The sequence below is a fragment of the Rhinatrema bivittatum genome, chromosome 18 (genome assembly GCF_901001135.1).
Source record: "Rhinatrema bivittatum chromosome 18, aRhiBiv1.1, whole genome shotgun sequence".
Lineage (NCBI taxonomy): Eukaryota > Metazoa > Chordata > Amphibia > Gymnophiona > Rhinatrematidae > Rhinatrema > Rhinatrema bivittatum.
In genome coordinates, this window is record NC_042632.1 from 60676544 (window position 1) to 60696524 (window position 19981).

The 19981-nt window shown below is 53.3% G+C and overlaps 1 protein-coding gene across 1 annotated transcript; it reads left to right on the forward strand.

The window, feature by feature from the left end:
- Positions 1 to 11827: 11827 nt before the first annotated feature.
- Positions 11828 to 16036, forward strand: LOC115079706. Its single transcript, XM_029583453.1, has 2 exons — positions 11828 to 14344; positions 14489 to 16036. The coding sequence occupies exons 1-2, from the start codon at positions 11828 to 11830 to the stop codon at positions 14645 to 14647; spliced, it is 2676 nt and encodes an 891-aa protein (XP_029439313.1). The 3' UTR covers positions 14648 to 16036.
- Positions 16037 to 19981: the final 3945 nt, after the last annotated feature.

Sequence of the window (19981 nt, forward strand, 5' to 3'; positions counted from 1 at the left end):
GAGGATCAGGGGAGGGGCTGAGGAGGTTCAGGGGAGGGGCTGAGGAGGATCAGGGGAGGGGCTGAGGAGGTTCAGGGGAGGGGCTGAGGAGGATCAGGGGAGGGGCTGAGGAGGTTCAGGGGAGGGTCTGGGTGAGGTGTGTGCAGGAGAGAGTTTAGCAGCTTTCTTTTTCTTTATTTGTTTGGGTTTTTAAATGAATGCACATTCCTGCTGATTTTTACAAACTGGTGGTGAGATTACTAATGAGGGAGAAACCCACAAACAAAACCCAGAGGAGCTGCCTCCCCCTGGAAGATTCACCTGCCTCTAAGACAGCGGGAGGAATGAGTGTTTTGGGAGTGAATATTCTGGTGTGGGATTAACTTTTCAGGAAAGCTACTTCCCCGTATTGAAACTTATCACATTATCTCTCTGCAGGGACTTGGTAATACAGTTAATGTTACATGTGCGCAAGTGGTGACAATGGTGGTTACCTCCGTGAAGGTAAGAACTGCTTGTTATGCAGTTTCCTTTATGTCCAGAAGGTGGCAGAATAACCCATGACCACCATCGGAGCACAGAACCTCCCGACCCTGCAGAGCAGTAACCTAACCCACAGTTCCTGTGTAACAGCGTCGGAGCACAGAACCTCCCGACCCTGCAGAGCAGTAATGTAACCCACAGTTCCTGTGTAACAGCGTCGGAGCACAGAACCTCCCGACACTGCAGAGCAGTAACCTAACCCACAGTTCCTGTGTAACAGCGTCGGAGCACAGAACCTCCCGACACTGCAGAGCAGTAACCTAACCCACAGTTCCTGTGTAACAGCGTCGGAGCACAGAACCTCCCGACACTGCAGAGCAGTAACCTAACCCACAGTTCCTGTGTAACAGCATCGGAGCACAGAACCTCCCGACACTGCAGAGCAGTAACCTAACCCACAGTTCCTGTGTAACAGCGTCGGAGCACAGAACCTCCCGACCCTGCAGAGCAGTAACCTAACCCACAGTTCCTGTGTAACAGCGTCGGAGCACAGAACCTCCTGACACTGCAGAGCAGTAACCTAACCCACAGTTCCTGTGTAACAGCGTCGGAGCACAGAACCTCCCGACACTGCAGAGCAGTAACCTAACCCACAGTTCCTGTGTAACAGCATCGGAGCACAGAACCTCCCGACACTGCAGAGCAGTAACCTAACCCACAGTTCCTGTGTAACAGCGTCGGAGCACAGAACCTCCCGACCCTGCAGAGCAGTAACCTAACCCACAGTTCCTGTGTAACAGCGTCGGAGCACAGAACCCTCTGAGACTACAGAGCAACTTTATATATAAAGATAGGCTCACTTCTTAACTTCCAAAATATTTATTTAGAAAAACTGGAAAACATAGAACTCACTGTAATGAAACAGGAATTACTGAGTCTCTGAGCTGTTACAGTTCAACCGAATCTGACAAAATCCAATGCTGGGGCTTCCTAACATCCCCTCTCTCTGCTAACTGTCTTTCTGCTCCTCTCCTCTCCCACCTATCAGCGTCACATCCCCATGGCTTTACCTGTCTTGCCAAGGTAATGCACAGAATGTTATAAAGGGAAACATTACAAATGGGAATAAGTAAAGGTACAGGTTACAGAAACAGAGTATTAGGGACAGGTCTCAGGTTCTGTGCAGCTCCAAGTCTCCTCTGGCCCGGGGGCAGGATCCCACAGATTTTCCTGCTCTCCCAGATTATGTGGAGTTTTTCCTGCTCGTTCTTTTGTGGGAAGCTTCAGATTTTCTCTCTTAGCTCTGGGAACTGTGCATTAGGGATGTGAATCGTTTTTGAATGATTAAAATTTTCGTCATATAATTTTAAAATCGTCCTAAATCATTAGAGTGCACAATACAATACAATACAAATGCCCCTGATTTAGCGTCATAAATCATCCTAAATCGTTAAATAGGGAGGCCCGCACCGCTAAAAAAAACCCCCACCCGACCCTTTAAATCGACCCCCCCTTAGCCTCCCCCACCCTCCCGACCACCCCAAAACCTTTTAAAATTACCTGGTGGTCCAGGGGGGCCTCGGGGAGGGATTTCCCATTCCCAGGCATCAGCTGTGCTAAAAAAAAAATGGCACCAATGCCCCTTTGCCCTTACCATGTGACAGGGTATCCGTGCCATTGGCCGGCCCCTGTCACATGGTAGGAGCACTGGATGGCCGGCGCCATCATCAGCCCCTATTATAGAGTATAGTATAATAGAGGCTGATGAGGAAAGATGGCGCCGGCCATCCAGTGCTCCTACCATGTGACAGGGGCCGGCCAATGGCACGGATACCCTGTCACATGGTAAGGGCAAAGGGGCATTGGTGCCATTTTTTTTTAGCACAGCTGATGCCTGGGAATGGGAAATCCCTCCCCGAGGCCCCCCTGGACCACCAGGTAATTTTAAAAGGTTTTGGGGTGGTCGGGAGGGTGGGGGAGGCTAAGGGGGGGTCGATTTAAAGGGTCGGGTGGGGGTTTTTTTTAGCGGTGCGGGCCTCCCTAAAAAAAAAAATTAGCGATGTCAGTTGGAATCGGAAACTATTCCAATTCACATATCTTATCAATCAGATTCCCCCCCCCCCCCCCCAGCCGAACCTGATCGTTAAGACGATCTGGCACACGATTTACATCTCTACTGTGCATGTCTGATCTTTTTGTATTTTTCACAGCACAGGAGGACATGCATTTCTGTTTCTATTTCTCTGGTGTTGCACTGCATACAGGGTCTGGCTTCTTGGAGTCTCCAGTTGTTTTTGTCTACATCTTTCTCTTTCTAGTCTGGGATCACGTATCCTGTATTTGGTGAGGGTCTTTCTGGCTTGGTTCTTCTGCATTTATGAAGAGGTGAGGGATTCTGCTAGCATGTGCTCTGGATGTTTAGCTGTTTATCTTGCTCTGATTTTCAAATGCTGCTCCTAATAGAAAGTTTATTGGTGTTAGGGCACTTTGCAGTATTTGTATTGCTGTCTTTTTCTATACCGGGTTGTGTTTGAGTTCTGGTTGTTGGTCCTGGATTGGAAGGGTGTGTGTTTTCCAGGTTTTGTGTTACACACAAAGAGTCTGGTAATAGAGGGAATTTGTCGCTGTTTTTAAGATGACACCAGGATTTGAATATTCATTTTTACATGGTGAGTAGAAGGCAGACCTGTCCTGATTCTGTTCTGCATTCATTATTAGGGGTCTTTCTCTGGACATGGAGTGCCTGGTTCTATCCCAGTCAGAATAGTTCAGGGTTAATGAAAGACCCCAGATCTCAAATGCTAATCAGTCCCTTCCCCCATCCCCTAATTTCACCACTTGCCTCCTGTGGTAGCCTTTCAAACCTCTGTCTCCAGTTCCCAGGCAGGGGCAGGACTAGGAGAGCTCGGCGGCTTCGGGTTCGGGCAGACAGACGGGACTGAGCGCGTAGGCGGCTGGGAGCACAAGCAGATTCAGATAACTCTACTGGCAAGACAATCTTACATGCATTACTGATTAAAATAAAAGGAGAAGAAAAGAAAAAATATCAACTATTTAAGGGAAACTGTAGGAATTACAGTTTGGAGGAGAAATCCCATGAACCTTGAGAGAAGTCTCTTCAGACCTAGCAGCCCTCCTGCTCTCTTTACTGGAGGACGTTTAATCCTGGGCGCTTTTGTGGAACTTCCACCCCCTAAATCCTAAGGTTTGATGTGAACAGTAAAAGCCAGAAATGAGTGCATTTAGGGTGGGGAAGCTTCACACACCATTGAGTTCCCCCCTGCTCTCCCTGTATGGAAGCTCCTGCCTGGCATTCATTGCACTCAGTGGCGCTGCTTCTGCCAAATGTGCAAGTGATACCAGAAAAAGAAGAAAGCTTCCCGTCCAGGTCTGAGATTTCTTTACACCTGCTATTTCTGCTTAAGAAAAGCAAATTGCTTTACTTATTGATTGATATTCTGCCTTGCCACAAAGTTGGTCTGGAGGTTATGATAAATGTAAATGGACAGAGGCAATAGATCAGCTTACAGTCAAATCAGAATTTGCAATTAATGAAGTTTTGGGGTCAGTGTAGGAAATCCCATTTGTGAATATTTTCAGGAACCGGTTGTGCCCCTGCTGTGTCTAACACTGTCCCTTGTCGGGAGTTCAGGAAGTTGGGGAGAAGAGGTTGATCTTAGGGGAAGGCCTGGCTGACAAGCCGTGTCTTAGCTCTTTCCCTGAATCTGAGGAGCCCAGCTCCAGGCACAGGGTTAGTGGTATTTGTACCAAAGGTTTGGTGCGGGACAGCTGAAAGCGCGGAGCCTCATGCAGAGCGATCTGGCAGCGGTCAGGGCAGGAGAGGAAGGAGGTGGGGACATGTAAGAGGAGAGAAGCAGAGAGAGAGAGTCAGAGAGCTTTCTCCTGGGAGCCAGTAAAGAGGATGCAGAATAGGCTTGATAGGATCTGGAGCTGCCGAGGTCGATTCCGCTGGTGATTAATGTAAGGGGAGAGAAGGTGAGAGAGAGAGTCAGAGAGCTTTCTCCTGGGAGCCAGTGAAGAGGATGCAGAATAGGCTTGATAGGATCTGGAGCTGCCGTAGTCGATTCCGCTGGTGATTAATGTAAGGGGAGAGAAGCTGAGAGAGAGTCAGAGAGCTTTCTCCTGGGAGCCAGTGAAGAGGATGCAGAATAGGCTTGATAGGACCTGGAGCTGCCGTAGTCGATTCCGCTGGTGATTAATGTAAGGGGAGAGAAGCTGAGAGAGAGATTCAGAGAGCTTTCTCCTGGGAGCCAGTGAAGAGGATGCAGAATTGGCTTGATAGGATCTGGAGCTGCCGTAGTCGATTCCGCTGGTGATTAATGTAAGGGGAGAGAAGCTGAGAGAGAGAGTCAGAGAGCTTTCTCCTGGGAGCCAGTGAAGAGGATGCAGAATAGGCTTGATAGGATCTGGAGCTGCCGTAGTCGATTCCGCTGGTGATTAATGTAAGGGGAGAGAAGCAGAGAGAGAGAGTCAGAGAGCTTTCTCCTGGGAGCCAGTGAAGAGGATGCAGAATAGGCTTGATAGGATCTGGAGCTGCCGTAGTCGATTCCGCTGGTGATTAATGTAAGGGGAGAGAAGCTGAGAGAGAGAGTCAGAGAGCTTTCTCCTGGGAGCCAGTGAAGAGGATGCAGAATAGGCTTGATAGGATCTGGAGCTGCCGTAGTCGATTCCGCTGGTGATTAATGTAAGGGGAGAGAAGCAGAGAGATTCAGAGAGCTTTCTCCTGGGAGCCAGTGAAGAGGATGCAGAATAGGCTTGATAGGATCTGGAGCTGCCGTAGTCGATTCCGCTGGTGATTAATGTAAGGGGAGAGAAGCTGAGAGAGAGTCAGAGAGCTTTCTCCTGGGAGCCAGTGAAGAGGATGCAGAATAGGCTTGATAGGACCTGGAGCTGCCGTAGTCGATTCCGCTGGTGATTAATGTAAGGGGAGAGAAGCTGAGAGAGAGATTCAGAGAGCTTTCTCCTGGGAGCCAGTGAAGAGGATGCAGAATTGGCTTGATAGGATCTGGAGCTGCCGTAGTCGATTCCGCTGGTGATTAATGTAAGGGGAGAGAAGCTGAGAGAGAGAGTCAGAGAGCTTTCTCCTGGGAGCCAGTGAAGAGGATGCAGAATAGGCTTGATAGGATCCGGAGCTGCCGTAGTCGATTCCGCTGGTGATTAATGTAAGGGGAGAGAAGCTGAGAGAGAGAGTCAGAGAGCTTTCTCCTGGGAGCCAGTGAAGAGGATGCAGAATAGGCTTGATAGGATCTGGAGCTGCCGTAGTCGATTCCGCTGGTGATTAAGGCCTGGATTACAGTAGTAGGATTGCATTTATAAGCAGGAGCACAAACGGGCCGATGCAAGCTTCAGCACCCGCTGTCCTAACGAGCGCACAGTCACCTCTCCTGGGCGCGCGATGCAATATTTAAACAAGGGTTGGCGCTAAAAAGAATGCTCTAAGGAGAATTGTGCGTCCCTAGCGCCTCCTCTGCCAGTGCGGGTTGGGAAAACGGACGCTGAATACAAGCACAATATACACGCACCGTGCACACGCCCTGCACCGCTTATCCTTCCCGTGTATGTTGGATCCCCAGACTTTTTTTTATTTTTAACCTGAATCTGCTTTCCTACTTAGTATTGTGAGGATCCTAATGGGAGGAATCACAGAAAGCAGCAGGATGTTTTATTTTTATCAACGAGTCCTTGAGCATGGCAGAACCTCATCCCTGCCCTGGGCGGGAGAAACATTTGCCCCATTGCAATCGGCGCATTGGCCGCGTGGGAAAGTTTTTGCATCGCGTGGATTAGCTGATGGCCTCATCCTCATGGAATTGACAACTGATGAGCGCTATTAGCAAGGCAGTGATTTGGACGCGGTAATCCCCATATTGCATCAGGGGTTATGGACACCTGTACAAAACGCACGTCCAGTTGCGTGTTAAGCCGTGCACTGGCTGCAGCGCATGGTATTACATGGACCTGAAAGTGGTGGAACCAGAAGAGGATGAACGCACATTTTAAGTCGGGAAGGGGGTCCTTTGAAAAATGAATCCCTGGGAGACAGTTCGTACTGGGTAAGTGGAGGTGACTACCCACGACCAGAAAGCCAGATAAGTCCGTATTTAGTGACGCGTGCGGGCAGGAGAGATCTCCCTCTGTAAGTGCATGCCTGTAAAGTTATCTGAGTCTGTTCTCTCGCTCTGCGGTATCTGCTGCCTTTGATTGGGTGCTGGCAATGAGCGCTCACTCTGTGACCCCTGGTTGGGCTACTGGCACAAAGAAAAAGGCTACCACAACAAAGACAGATGCTAGCACAGCCGTCCAGTTACCCAGGCCAAAACTAGCCCAAGTCGCACCCAAAAATTTTTACCACACAACAGGGAAAAAATAGCCCAATCTGTCAGCACAGGCTGCAGCAAATCCCCCAGAACCCCCTGTGGCTTGTGCAGTCAGGGCAGACATGACACTTTCTCTTGCTTAGGAGAAGACATAAAAGGTGGTGCAGTTTTCTTTACAACCAGAAGGTGGCAGCACAACATGTAAATGGAATTTGAGCTCAGCTCTCCCACATCTAAAGCCCGACCGCCCTCCCCCCCCCCCCCCCCCCCCCCCCTAAATATGCCAGCACCCAAATGACTGCTCTCAGAATTGTTTGGCTAATGAGAAAGTCCTAAGGTTGCCCTCTTAACCTAAAGCAATGCTCCTATGATGTCTCAGCGCTTGGATGATATTAATGACGATTTCTTGTTCTTAGGTACTGTCACCATTACATTTTGTACGATTCTGAACACTCAGTATTCTCCTCTCTTTCAGAGTGCTTCTAGTTCTCTTCCTGCTGGTACGGCTCCTTGTGACATTACTAAGGTACGTGCCTCTTGCTGTGTTATTGTTTCGTGTACAGAAGAGATGTGGGTGCTGCTCACTGTTTCTCACCGTTCCCTCTTATAGGTCATGTCAAGGTCATTATTCAAAATCATTTAGCAGGATGAAAATTTGGGCACTAATCTGGCTGGTTAACAAGTTATTCATCTAGAATTTAGCCGGATAAGTTAGGGGCATTCGGGGTATGTCTGGGAGACGTTGAGTTAGCCAAAGAGTCATCTGCCTGCCACCTGCCTGGCTCTCCCTCTCCTCATGAGCTGAGGGAAGGAAGCAGCAGCTGAGGGAGAGGGGGGAGTGAGGGAGGGAAGGAAGCAGCAGCTGAGGGAGAGGGGGGAGGGAGGGAAGGAAGCAGGAGCTGAGGGAGAGGGGAGAGGGAGGGAAGGAAGCAGCAGCTGAGGGAGAGGGGGGAGTGAGGGAGGGAAGGAAGCACCAGCTGAGGGAGAGGGGGGAGTGAGGGAGGGAGGGAAGCACCAGCTGAGGGAGAGGGGGGAGTGAGGGAGGGAGGGAAGCACCAGCTGTGTGACTTTTGCTATTCTGTGCCCTCCCCATGAGATCCTCCTCCCTAACTCTCTGCTCTCATTCTTTCCTTTAGCTTGTTGCGGTTCCGGTAAGTCTGAATCCTTAACTTGGGCACACCGTAGCTTCCAGACTTCCCCCCCCCTCCTTCCCCCCCCCTCCCTTGACCCCTACCCATAAAGATACAATGCAAAGTCCAGTAAATAATTCTCTTTTATTGAGTGGAAGAAACATCAACAACCAGCAATACTTTGAAGAAGCTTAACGTTGGCAGATAAGGCTGTGGCCTGTGCCCCCACGGCAAGACTACAGCCCTCCAGCCTTCCGCTCCGTGAATGCCACTGTGGCCACTGCCGCCTCATCCCACCCCTGGCCTTGCGGGCTACACTTATTTATTTATTTATGCCAGGCCTTCATTGGGCCCCCCCCAGACCGGCCATCATCTCGGTCTGCGCCATGCTTGGCGTATCGCCACCCCCAAGCTTTCCCCCTATGCAAGGTCATAGGTGCTCAGCTCCTCCCCATCCCCCTATGTACTGGTGAGGGCCCTGCCATAGTAGGGAACAGGAACACCTTACTTGTTCCCTACGCCTCACCTAAGCCGCTAGCGCTGCTGTGGCCGTTTGCAGGGAGAGAGATCTCCAAGCCCACGTGTCATAGATGCACCCCATGCCGCCTCCTTCTTTATTTCATGGACGCCTGCAGAATTTCGCCCCTTTCCACACCTGTTTTTCTCATAATGAGTGCCCCGATGTCCATAGCACGTTCGCGACCGTATGAGTGCCCCGATGTCCATAGCACGTTCCTGACCGTATGAGTGCCCCGATGTCCATAGCACGTTCCTGACCGTATGAGTGCCCCGATGTCCATAGCACCTTCGCGACCGTATGAGTGCCCCGATGTCCATAGCACGTTCGCGACCGTATGAGTGCCCCAATGTCCATAGCACGTTCCTGACCGTATGAGTGCCCTGATGTCCATAGCACCTTCGCGACCGTATGAGTGCCCCGATGTCCATAGCACCTTCGCGACCGTATGAGTGCCCCGATGTCCATAGCACGTTCGCGACCGTATGAGTGCCCCGATGTCCATAGCACGTTCATGACGTATGAGTGCCCCGATGTCCATAGCACGTTCGTGACCGTATGAGTGCCCCGATGTCCATAGCACGTTCGCGACCGTATGAGTGCCCCGATGTCCATAGCACGTTCGCGACCGTATGAGTGCCCCGATGTCCATAGCACCTTCGCGACCGTATGAGTGCCCCGATGTCCATAGCACCTTCGCGACCGTATGAGTGCCCCGATGTCCATAGCACCTTCGCGACCGTATGAGTGCCCCGATGTCCATAGCACGTTCATGACGTATGAGTGCCCCGATGTCCATAGCACGTTCGTGACCGTATGAGTGCCCCGATGTCCATAGCACGTTCGCGACCGTATGAGTGCCCCGATGTCCATAGCACGTTCGCGACCGTATGAGTGCCCCGATGTCCATAGCACGTTCGCGACCGTATGAGTGCCCCGATGTCCATAGCACGTTCGCGACCGTATGAGTGCCCCGATGTCCATAGCACGTTCGCGACCGTATGAGTGCCCCGATGTCCATAGCACGTTCACGACCGTATGAGTGCCCCGATGTCCATAGCACGTTCGCGACCGTATGAGTGCCCCGATGTCCATAGCACGTTCGTGACTGTATGAGTGCCCCGATGTCCATAGCACGTTCGCGACCGTATGAGTGCCCCGATGTCCATAGCACCTTCGCGACCGTATGAGTGCCCCGATGTCCATAGCACGTTCGCGACCGTATGAGTGCCCCGATGTCCATAGCACCTTCGCGACCGTATGAGTGCCCCGATGTCCATAGCACCTTCGCGACCGTATGAGTGCCCCGATGTCCATAGCACGTTCATGACGTATGAGTGCCCCGATGTCCATAGCACGTTCGCGACCGTATGAGTGCCCCGATGTCCATAGCACGTTCGCGACCGTATGAGTGCCCCGATGTCCATAGCACGTTCGCGACCGTATGAGTGCCCCGATGTCCAAGGTGCTTTCATGACCACAGGTAAGAGTCTATGACAGATTTTTAGGGTGAGCTGCGTAAGCAAACTTTCCCTATTACATATTCCTGCGAGGCCTAACTGGGCATACGGCCTCTGTAAGAGCAGGACACCATGTGACCCATAGAGCTGTTGCCCATTGGTCTTTTTTTTTTTATCCTCTGATGAAAATCTGGACCGCCTGCAGACAAACCCATATATTCTGTATGGCAATGCCTCCGACAGAGGCTCACTTTTGCCCATGCGATCAGCTCCCTGCTCCTAAAGGCCCCGAAAAACAATAACGAAAAGGCAAGGGTCCACCGTTTGACCTCGAAGGCATCCCAGACCAACCTAGAAAGTTCCTCAATAGGGCTTGCAGCAGTGTAGGTGTAATAGGCCATCTAATGTATGCCCTACCCGGCTCTTGCCTCCGCCAGCCTTCCAATAACTTTCTAATCAGAAAGGAGCTGCCCATGCAGCCAATATCCCGCAATTTAGCCACCGCAAGTGTTGCCTGCTCTCTGGAGATGGATCGCTCTTCTCTCCGCAATTTGCTTCTGATTATTCATGCCCTGTGCTTGACTAAAGATTTGGAATAAACTCCATCCCTGTGAATAGGCTCCCCATGTACTCTCCACCAGTGCCGGTCTCCACATGGAGGCAATCCCGGGCACCCCAATTCCCAAATCCAAGGTGGGATACGCAATGGTTGCAATTCTGCCTCCGGCGCCAGGAATCTGAAGCGAGACCACTGGAAACGCGAAAGTACATCAGCAGTGCTGTTATCCGCCCCCTGTACGTGCTTAGCCTTAAAGACCAGGTTAATGCGCAGGCAGAGCGATACCAAGTCCCGCAATAGCCTCAGGACCCTGGGCGAGTCTATGGCCTGCACCACTGCCATATTCCGGACACGGGGCCCTCCCCATGTGTGTGACCGCCACGGTGGGGAATGACTCGAGGAAGGTGATATCTGTGAGACGAAGGCCACTGTTCCGCACACCATAGGATTTGGGGCCAGGTAGGCCCTTCCAACCTGCCTAAAGAGCATTCTTTCTTAATTTTCTGAGCTCTGATATCCTCCTTCTCCCTTGCTGATGGAAGATTATCAGCCTCTGTAGAGGTTTCAGGACCTTCGTAAGGGATGTGAAAACCCTCCGAGAACCCGGCGTAGAGCCCCCTCGCCTCCTCGGGCTGATAATCATGTAATATGCTCCGTAACCTGCGTAGGTTGATAGGCGTCGGAGCTCTGCCACAACTGGTGCTGCTCTGTCTGTTGGTGCCTAGCGCCCCTCATACACCTGGATTGAGGGTGCCCTGCCCCACACCCCGTGCACGAGTGTCTGAATTTGCACGCGACTGCGTATCTGCAGAAGCCGGCAGATGGGAGCGCCACCCCGAAATCTCGCGGGTTGCGTAAACCGCTGCGCTTGAAGAAAGGGACCTGAGGAAAAGGGGCCTCCCTGGAAAACTCTGGTGTGGAAAGGCCGAGCATGTGCTAGGCTGGTAGGCGTTTCCTGAGAAGCCTGCACCGCTCTAATCTGCCCCGTTTTGTGCTGCAGGCAACGGGAAAGCCGCCCCGATGGCCCCTGTCGCTGCCCGGCTGCTACTTGGATGCGTTGGCTGCCTGCTCCTGCCCTGTGATCCCCGCCTGTGTCTCTGCTGCTCCCGTTGCCATCATCGTGGGCTTGGGGGGGTCTGCACCACCTTCTGCTGCAGGCAACGGGAAAGCCTCCTCAGTGGCCCCCGTGTATGCGGAGAAAGTGCTTGGGTGCAACCTGGGGGAGTGGCGCTACTGGGCCCCCCCTCCTTGCCCGGTAAGGTTCTCGAGAAAGGGGACCCTCATGGCAGAAAATATATCTGTTGTACCCCTTGTGACCCCAGCCACCCCTCGCTGCCGCTGCTGTTTAGAATATTTAGCACATGGGGCGGGCAAATGAGCTGCTCTGGGGGAACCCGCGCGGTGACCTCTGCCCCCTGCTCTGGGGGAACCTGCGCAGTGACCTGTGCCCCCTGCTCTTGGGGAAGGTGGGCAGTGACCTCTGCCCCCTGCTCTGGGGGAACCCGCGCGGTGACCTCTGCCCCCTGCTCTTGGGGAAGGTGCGCAGTGACCTCTGCCCCCTGCTCTGGGGGAACCCGCGCAGTGACCTGTGCCCCCTGCTCTTGGGGAAGGTGCGCAGTGACCTGTGCCCCCTGCTCTGGGGGAACCTGCGCAGTGACCTGTGCCCCCTGCTCTGGGGGAACCTGCGCAGTGACCTCTGCCCCCTGCTCTTGGGGAAGGTACGCAGTGACCTGTGCCCCCTGCTCTGGGGGAACCTGCGCGTTGACCTGTGCCCCCTGCTCTGGGGGAACCTGCGCGTTGACCTCTGCCCCCTGCTCTTGGGGAACCTGCGCGTTGACCTCTGCCCCCTGCTCTTGGGGAACCTGCGCGTTGACCTCTGCCCCCTGCTCTGGGGGAACCTGCGCAGTGACCTCTGCCCCCTGCTCTTGGGGAAGGTGCGCAGTGACCTGTGCCCCCTGCTCTGGGGGAACCTGCGCAGTGACCTGTGCCCCCTGCTCTGGGGGAACCTGCGCAGTGACCTGTGCCCCCTGCTCTGGGGGAAGGTGCGCAGTGACCTGTGCCCCCTGCTCTGGGGGAACCTGCGCAGTGACCTGTGCCCCCTGCTCTGGGGGAACCTGCGCAGTGACCTGTGCCCCCTGCTCTGGGGGAAGGTGGGCAGTGACCTCTGCCCCCTGCTCTTGGGGAAGGTACGCAGTGACCTCTGCCCCCTGCTCTGGGGGAACCCGCGCAGTGACCTGTGCCCCCTGCTCTTGGGGAAGGTGCGCAGTGACCTGTGCCCCCTGCTCTTGGGGAAGGTGGGCAGTGACCTGTGCCCCCTGCTCTGGGGGAAGGTGCGCAGTGACCTGTGCCCCCTGCTCTGGGGGAACCTGCGCAGTGACCTGTGCCCCCTGCTCTGGGGGAAGGTGGGCAGTGACCTGTGCCCCCTGCTCTGGGGGAAGGTGGGCAGTGACCTGTGCCCCCTGCTCTTGGGGAAGGTGCGCAGTGACCTGTGCCCCCTGCTCTTGGGGAAGGTGGGCAGTGACCTGTGCCCCCTGCTCTTGGGGAAGGTGGGCAGTGACCTGTGCCCCCTGCTCTTGGGGAAGGTGCGCAGTGACCTGTGCCCCCTGCTCTTGGGGAAGGTGGGCAGTGACCTGTGCCCCCTGCTCTTGGGGAAGGTGGGCAGTGACCTGTGCGCCCTGCTCTGGGGGAAGGTGCGCAGTGACCTGTGCCCCCTGCTCTGGGGGAAGGTGCGCAGTGACCTGTGCCCCCTGCTCTTGGGGAAGGTGGGCAGTGACCTGTGCGCCCTGCTCTTGGGGAAGGTGGGCAGTGACCTGTGCCCCCTGCTCTTGGGGAAGGTGGGCAGTGACCTGTGCCCCCTGCTCTTGGGGAAGGTGCGCAGTGACCTGTGCCCCCTGCTCTGGGGGAAGGTGCGCAGTGACCTGTGCCCCCTGCTCTTGGGGAAGGTGGGCAGTGACCTGTGCCCCCTGCTCTTGGGGAAGGTGGGCAGTGACCTGTGCGCCCTGCTCTGGGGGAAGGTGGGCAGTGACCTGTGCCCCCTGCTCTTGGGGAAGGTGGGCAGTGACCTGTGCGCCCTGCTCTGGGGGAAGGTGGGCAGTGACCTGTGCCCCCTGCTCTGGGGGAAGGTGGGCAGTGACCTGTGCCCCCTGCTCTTGGGGAAGGTGCGCAGTGACCTGTGCCCCCTGCTCTGGGGGAAGGTGCGCAGTGACCTGTGCCCCCTGCTCTGGGGGAACCTGCGCAGTGACCTGTGCCCCCTGCTCTTGGGGAAGGTGCGCAGTGACCTGTGCCCCCTGCTCTGGGGGAAGGTGGGCAGTGACCTGTGCCCCCTGCTCTTGGGGAAGGTGGGCAGTGACCTGTGCCCCCTGCTCTTGGGGAAGGTGGGCAGTGACCTGTGCCCCCTGCTCTTGGGGAAGGTGCGCAGTGACCTGTGCCCCCTGCTCTGGGGGAAGGTGCGCAGTGACCTGTGCCCCCTGCTCTTGGGGAAGGTGGGCAGTGACCTGTGCGCCCTGCTCTTGGGGAAGGTGGGCAGTGACCTGTGCGCCCTGCTCTTGGGGAAGGTGGGCAGTGACCTGTGCCCCCTGCTCTTGGGGAAGGTGGGCAGTGACCTGTGCCCCCTGCTCTTGGGGAAGGTGGGCAGTGACCTGTGCCCCCTGCTCTGGGGGAAGGTGGGCAGTGACCTGTGCCCCCTGCTCTGGGGGAACCCGTGCAGTGACCTGTGCGCCCTGCTCTGGGGGAAGGTGGGCAGTGACCTGTGCGCCCTGCTCTGGGGGAAGGTGGGCAGTGACCTGTGCCCCCTGCTCTGGGGGAAGGTGGGCAGTGACCTGTGCGCCCTGCTCTGGGGGAAGGTGGGCAGTGACCTGTGCGCCCTGCTCTGGGGGAAGGTGGGCAGTGACCTGTGCCCCCTGCTCTGGGGGAAGGTGCGCAGTGACCTGTGCCCCCTGCTCTGGGGGAAGGTGGGCAGTGACCTGTGCCCCCTGCTCTTGGGGAAGGTGGGCAGTGACCTGTGCCCCCTGCTCTGGGGGAAGGTGGGCGTTAGCCTGGTACTCACAGTTCTGCTTTCCTCGGCTCTGGGGCGTGTGACTGATGCGGAGGAATGGGGTAAAAAGAAAGGATCAGGTGACGCCGTTATTAGTGGAAATCCAATGGTTGCCTGTAGGAATCAGAAAAAGTATCTGAAATGCTAACCTTGGTGTTTACAGCTGTTTATAAAGGGTATCCACAGTGTCAGACAAAATTACTGGTTCCCTCTCTGCTCCAATGAGCTTTGTGTTTGCTGCTGCTGATTAGAGCGGTGCAAACAAAATCTGCTGCATTCAGCTACCCAACGCCTGGTCTTTGGAATTTGCTGCCATTGCATTTACATAAAGAAAATAATTATAATAAATTCAGGGAGCATTTAAAGACTTGGTTATTTACTAAGGCCCATATGTTAATTAGGTTTTATAAGATAATTGATATTCCATTTTGTGTATTATATGCTAATTGCATGTAAAAAATGTGTATTTTTAAATTGAGAAGCGCTTTGATTTTAATTGGAGATTACAGAATAGTAAGAATTTAAATAAAGTCAAATTCACTTAGCAGTCTGAAGCCTATATGGGGTTCCAGTCAGCAGTACTAGCCCCGTACCTTCCCAGTGAGCTCGCCATCTTCCATCCCGTGGGGGGGCTACATGAATCTGACACCCCAGGAAAACGTAAACTCTGCTTGAGATGGTAGAGATGTGCTCTGAAGTGGGGGGCAAGAAACAGGGGGCGGGGGGCGGTGGGGTGACCATGGCACCGCCAGGCTGCAGGAGAGGGCATGCAACCAGGGCCACTCTTGCACGGCAAAGACCAGATTGACCCCCATTTACCAATAAAACTTCAAAACCTTAAATATGAATTGTTTCTAGCAGAACCTGTCCCGAGTGCCGTAGCTGGGAGGGAGCAGGAGGTTAGGAGGGGGGCACACCCGGGGAGAGCGGGGGCTCTCGCCAAATGCGGGTCCATCACCGGAACAGGGGGGGCATTTGCTCCCGTGATTCTCTGCAGGCTTTCCTTCTCTCTCTCTCCTGCGCCCTCCCCGTCCCCAGGGAATAACTCACTTTCATGTCACGAGTTGGGAGCCAGTGATCCTCTCTTGCTGCTTTCAGCACTCTCTGGCAAAGTTCAAAGGGATTCTCCAGCTGTGAGACCTCATTGCTTGAGGACAGCACTGAATGCAGTGCCGCACTGCGGGGGGAAGAGCGGGATTAGAAGGGTTGAGGTAGGGGGACTCATTAGCATATATTAAAGGTGGTGCCAGGTTTAATTAGTCACAAAGCGAGCCCTGCTTCAGTAGAGTGGCAATGGCTGCTGGGAGGGGGCCCAGCGCCTCTGTCACCAGCCCCCCCCCAGCCCTGTTACACTCACTCAGTCCCTTACCCTCCCCAGATGTGCAGCGCCGGGCAACATGAGAAGGAGAAAGGCCAAGGGGGGGGGCGGAAGAAGATTGAAAACGGAGCCTGTAGAAGGGGGAGGGGGAGCTCAGGCCGGGTTTGAAGGAAGCAAATGCAGTTCTGCCATATGGGGGCCAAGGAGACCGGGGGGGGGGGGGGGGGGCAGAGGAACTTAAACAGGAGACAAAACAAAACTGAGGGTGCAGGGCAGATCAGCAGCAGAGCAGGAAACTTTACCTAAGGAGGCTGCATCCTCTGCTCTGCACTGCAGGGGCCTGGGGCTGTATCCTCTGCTCTGCACTGCAGGGGCCTGGGGCTGGATCCTCTGCACTGCAAGGGGCCTGGGGCTGGATCCTCTGCACTGCAGGGGCCTGGGGCTGGATCCTCTGCACTGCAGGGGCCTGGGGCTGCATCCTCTGCTCTGCACTGCAGGCGCCTGGGGCTGCATCCTCTGCTCTGCACTGCAGGCGCCTGGGGCTGCATCCTCTGCACTGCAGGCGCCTGGGGCTGCATCCTCTGCTCTGCACTGCAGGCGCCTGGGGCTGGATTCTCTGCACTGCAGGGGCCTGGGGCTGCATCCTCTGCTCTGCACTGCAGGGGTCTGGGGCTGCATCCTCTGCACTGCAGGGGCCTGGGGCTGCATCCTCTGCACTGCAGGGACCTGGGGCTGCATCCTCTGCTCTGCAGGGGCCTGGGGCTGCATCCTCTGCTCTGCACTGCAGGGACCTGGGGCTGCATCCTCTGCTCTGCACTGCAGGGGCCTGGGGCTGCATCCTCTGCTCTGCTCTGCACTGCAGGGGCCTGGGGCTGCATCCTCTGCACTGCACTGCAGGGGCTGGATCCTCTGCTCTGCACTGCAGGGGCCTGGGACTGCATCCTCTGCACTGCAGGGGCCTGGGGCTGCATCCTCTGCACTGCAGGGGCCTGGGGCTGCATCCTCTGCACTGCACTGCAGGGGCCTGGGGCTGCATCCTCTGCTCTGCACTGCAGGGGCCTGGGGCTGGATCCTCTGCTCTGCACTGCAGGGGCCTGGGACTGCATCCTCTGCTCTGCACTGCAGGCGCCTGGGGCTGGATTCTCTGCACTGCAGGGGCCTGGGGCTGCATCCTCTACACTGCACTGCAGGGGCCTGGGGCTGCATCCTCTGCACTGCACTGCAGGGGCCTGGGGCTGCATCCTCTGCTCTGCACTGCAGGGGCCTGGGGCTGCATCCTCTGCACTGCAGGGGCCTGGGGCTGCATCCTCTGCACTGCAGGGGCCTGGGGCGCAGAATCTCAGATAAGACACCACTGAAGTGCATACGGAAGAAGTAAATGATCGCATATCTAAGTATGATGCAAGGTTTGATGAGCTGGAGCGCAGAATCTCAAATAAGACACCACTGAAGTGCATACGGAAGAAGTAAATGATCGCATATCTAAGTATGATGCAAGGTTTGATGAGCTGGAACGCAGAATCTCAGATAAGACACCACTGAAGTGCATACGGAAGAAGTAAATGATCGCATATCTAAGTATGATGCAAGGTTTGATGAGCTGGAGCGCAGAATCTCAGATAAGACACCACTGAAGTGCATACGGAAGAAGTAAATGATCGCATATCTAAGTATGATGCAAGGTTTGATGAGCTGGAGCGCAGAATCTCAGATAAGACACCACTGAAGTGCATACAGAAGAAGTAAATGATCGCATATCTAAGTATGATGCAAGGTTTGATGAGCTGGAGCGCAGAATCTCAGATAAGACACCACTGAAGTGCATACGGAAGAAGTAAATGATCGCATATCTAAGTATGATGCAAGGTTTGATGAGCTGGAGTGCAGAATCTCAGATAAGACACCACTGAAGTGCATACGGAAGAAGTAAATGATCGCATATCTAAGTATGATGCAAGGTTTGATGAGCTGGAGCGCAGAATCTCAGATAAGACACCACTGAAGTGCATACGGAAGAAGTAAATGATCGCATATCTAAGTATGATGCAAGGTTTAATGAGCTGGAACGCAGAATCTCAGATAAGACACCACTGAAGTGCATACGGAAGAAGTAAATGATCGCATATCTAAGTATGATGCAAGGTTTGATGAGCTGGAACGCAGAATCTCAGATAAGACACCACTGAAGTGCATACGGAAGAAGTAAATGATCGCATATCTAAGTATGATGCAAGGTTTAATGAGCTGGAACGCAGAATCTCAGATAAGACACCATTGAAGTGTATACAGAAGAAGATGACAGTTTTCAACAGCAGTTCAGAAACACGAGGAACGGCTTGAAGAGATCATGAACCGTTCTTGCCTTGTTAATTTAAGATTTGTAGGCCTACCTGAATCATTGGTGAACAAAAAACTGGTGCAGTTCTGGGAAACGGCTGAGGAGTGAACTAGGTCACGAGGTCCCCTATATATTAAACGGGCCCATAGATTAGGAGTGAGGCGAGAGAGTGCAGGAAAACCACGAGTGGTGATAGCCAGATTGCTCCATTTTTGCTTATAAAATGTAGATCTTGCAGACTTTGTGCTCAGAGAAGAAATTGTTGTACAACAAGAAACATATACTGGTCTTCCAGGATTATTCTATGGCAATCTTGGCGCGATGGAAAGAATTCGCACCAGTTTGTTCACGATTGAATGAGCTGGGTTTGAAGTTTGCGAAGCTCCGTGTTGCTCTCCCTGAAAGAGTTTGGGGTTTTCAGTCTGTGGAAGAAACCAAAAAATGCTAACGAAACTGGAGGCAAGCAAATCGTTGGTAGCACCCTGATGAGTTTATGGTTATCTGCCTAGGTTTTTACATATTAGTACAGAAAATGGAGAGACGCAGAGGGTGTTTGCATTCCTTTTGGAGGAGATTGGGGACTGCTGTGTACCGGGAATGCAGGCTTGTGCTCTACATCTCATGGGATGAACTTTTGCTGCTCTGGCTCAAGGGCAGGTTGGTGGGAGTATTTTGTGTTATTATCTGGGTTCCTAATTTAGAGATCACATAGTCAGCTGAATCCAGATGTCACTGATTTTCTGCTCCCTAACAACAGTATTCTTTGAAGAACTGAACTCTGTACGGGGAACACAGAGTCTATATCTGCAGTACAAGATGTGGAGCATTGTTATCCAGACACTACTTTCCTTCTATGCTGCAGTTTTGAGAGGTGGGGAACTAAGCTGTTTATGTCTCTTATTTTACCTTTGCATTTGTTCCCCGTGCATGTTAGTGATAACTTTCAGAATTAAAAAGAATGTTGTGGGGGTGGATGAATGTGGGAAGGAGGTTAGTGGTAGTATTTGTGATCTCTTATATGAATGGGGGTCTGAGTGGGATGGCTATGCGTAAAATGAGGTTTTGATATGTCTACTTGGGCAAGCAAGACTCGCTGGGGGCCTTATCTGGGGAGGTGCCCACTTTGTTATATGACCGTGATTTTTCTGCTCCATTTGATTTGAAGGAGTTGAAAACCGTGTCCTGGAATATCTGTAGTATTCACTCACCTATCGAATGAACTAAAATACTTACAGCATTGAAAAAGATGGCTGTGGATATTATTTTTCTGCAGGAGACCCATCTTAATGATGTTGAGCCTTAGAAGCTCCAGGTATGGTGGGTGGGACAAATTAGCTAAGCTTCAGCAACCACTAGATCCGCAGGAGTTGCTTCGTTAATTCATATGAATTCCTCTTTGAAGACAGAGAAAGAAATTAGAGGTCCTCAGGGCCTTTATGTGATCATCTTTGTGGAACTTGATAGGAAGAGGGTTGCTCTTTGTAATGTATATGCACCCAAAACATATGACCATGCTTTGTTTATACAACTAGTATGACTTACGGTTGCAAGGACTGATGATTTTGTAATAATGGGCGGGGATTTCAATAGAGTGGGAGACCTGACAGTGGATAAATCACATCCTACTACAGGTGGTGGGGAGATAGATGATAATAAAGGAATAGCTTTTTTGAATTCAGAATTATATCTGCTAGACATCTGGTGGGCTTTACATCCGTTTGAAAGAGACTACACTTGCCTGTCTAGGGCCCATGCTACTTTCTCAAGAATAGACTATTTTTTGACATCTACAAGTGAATTTTCTAAGGAAGAAAAAGCTAGGATTG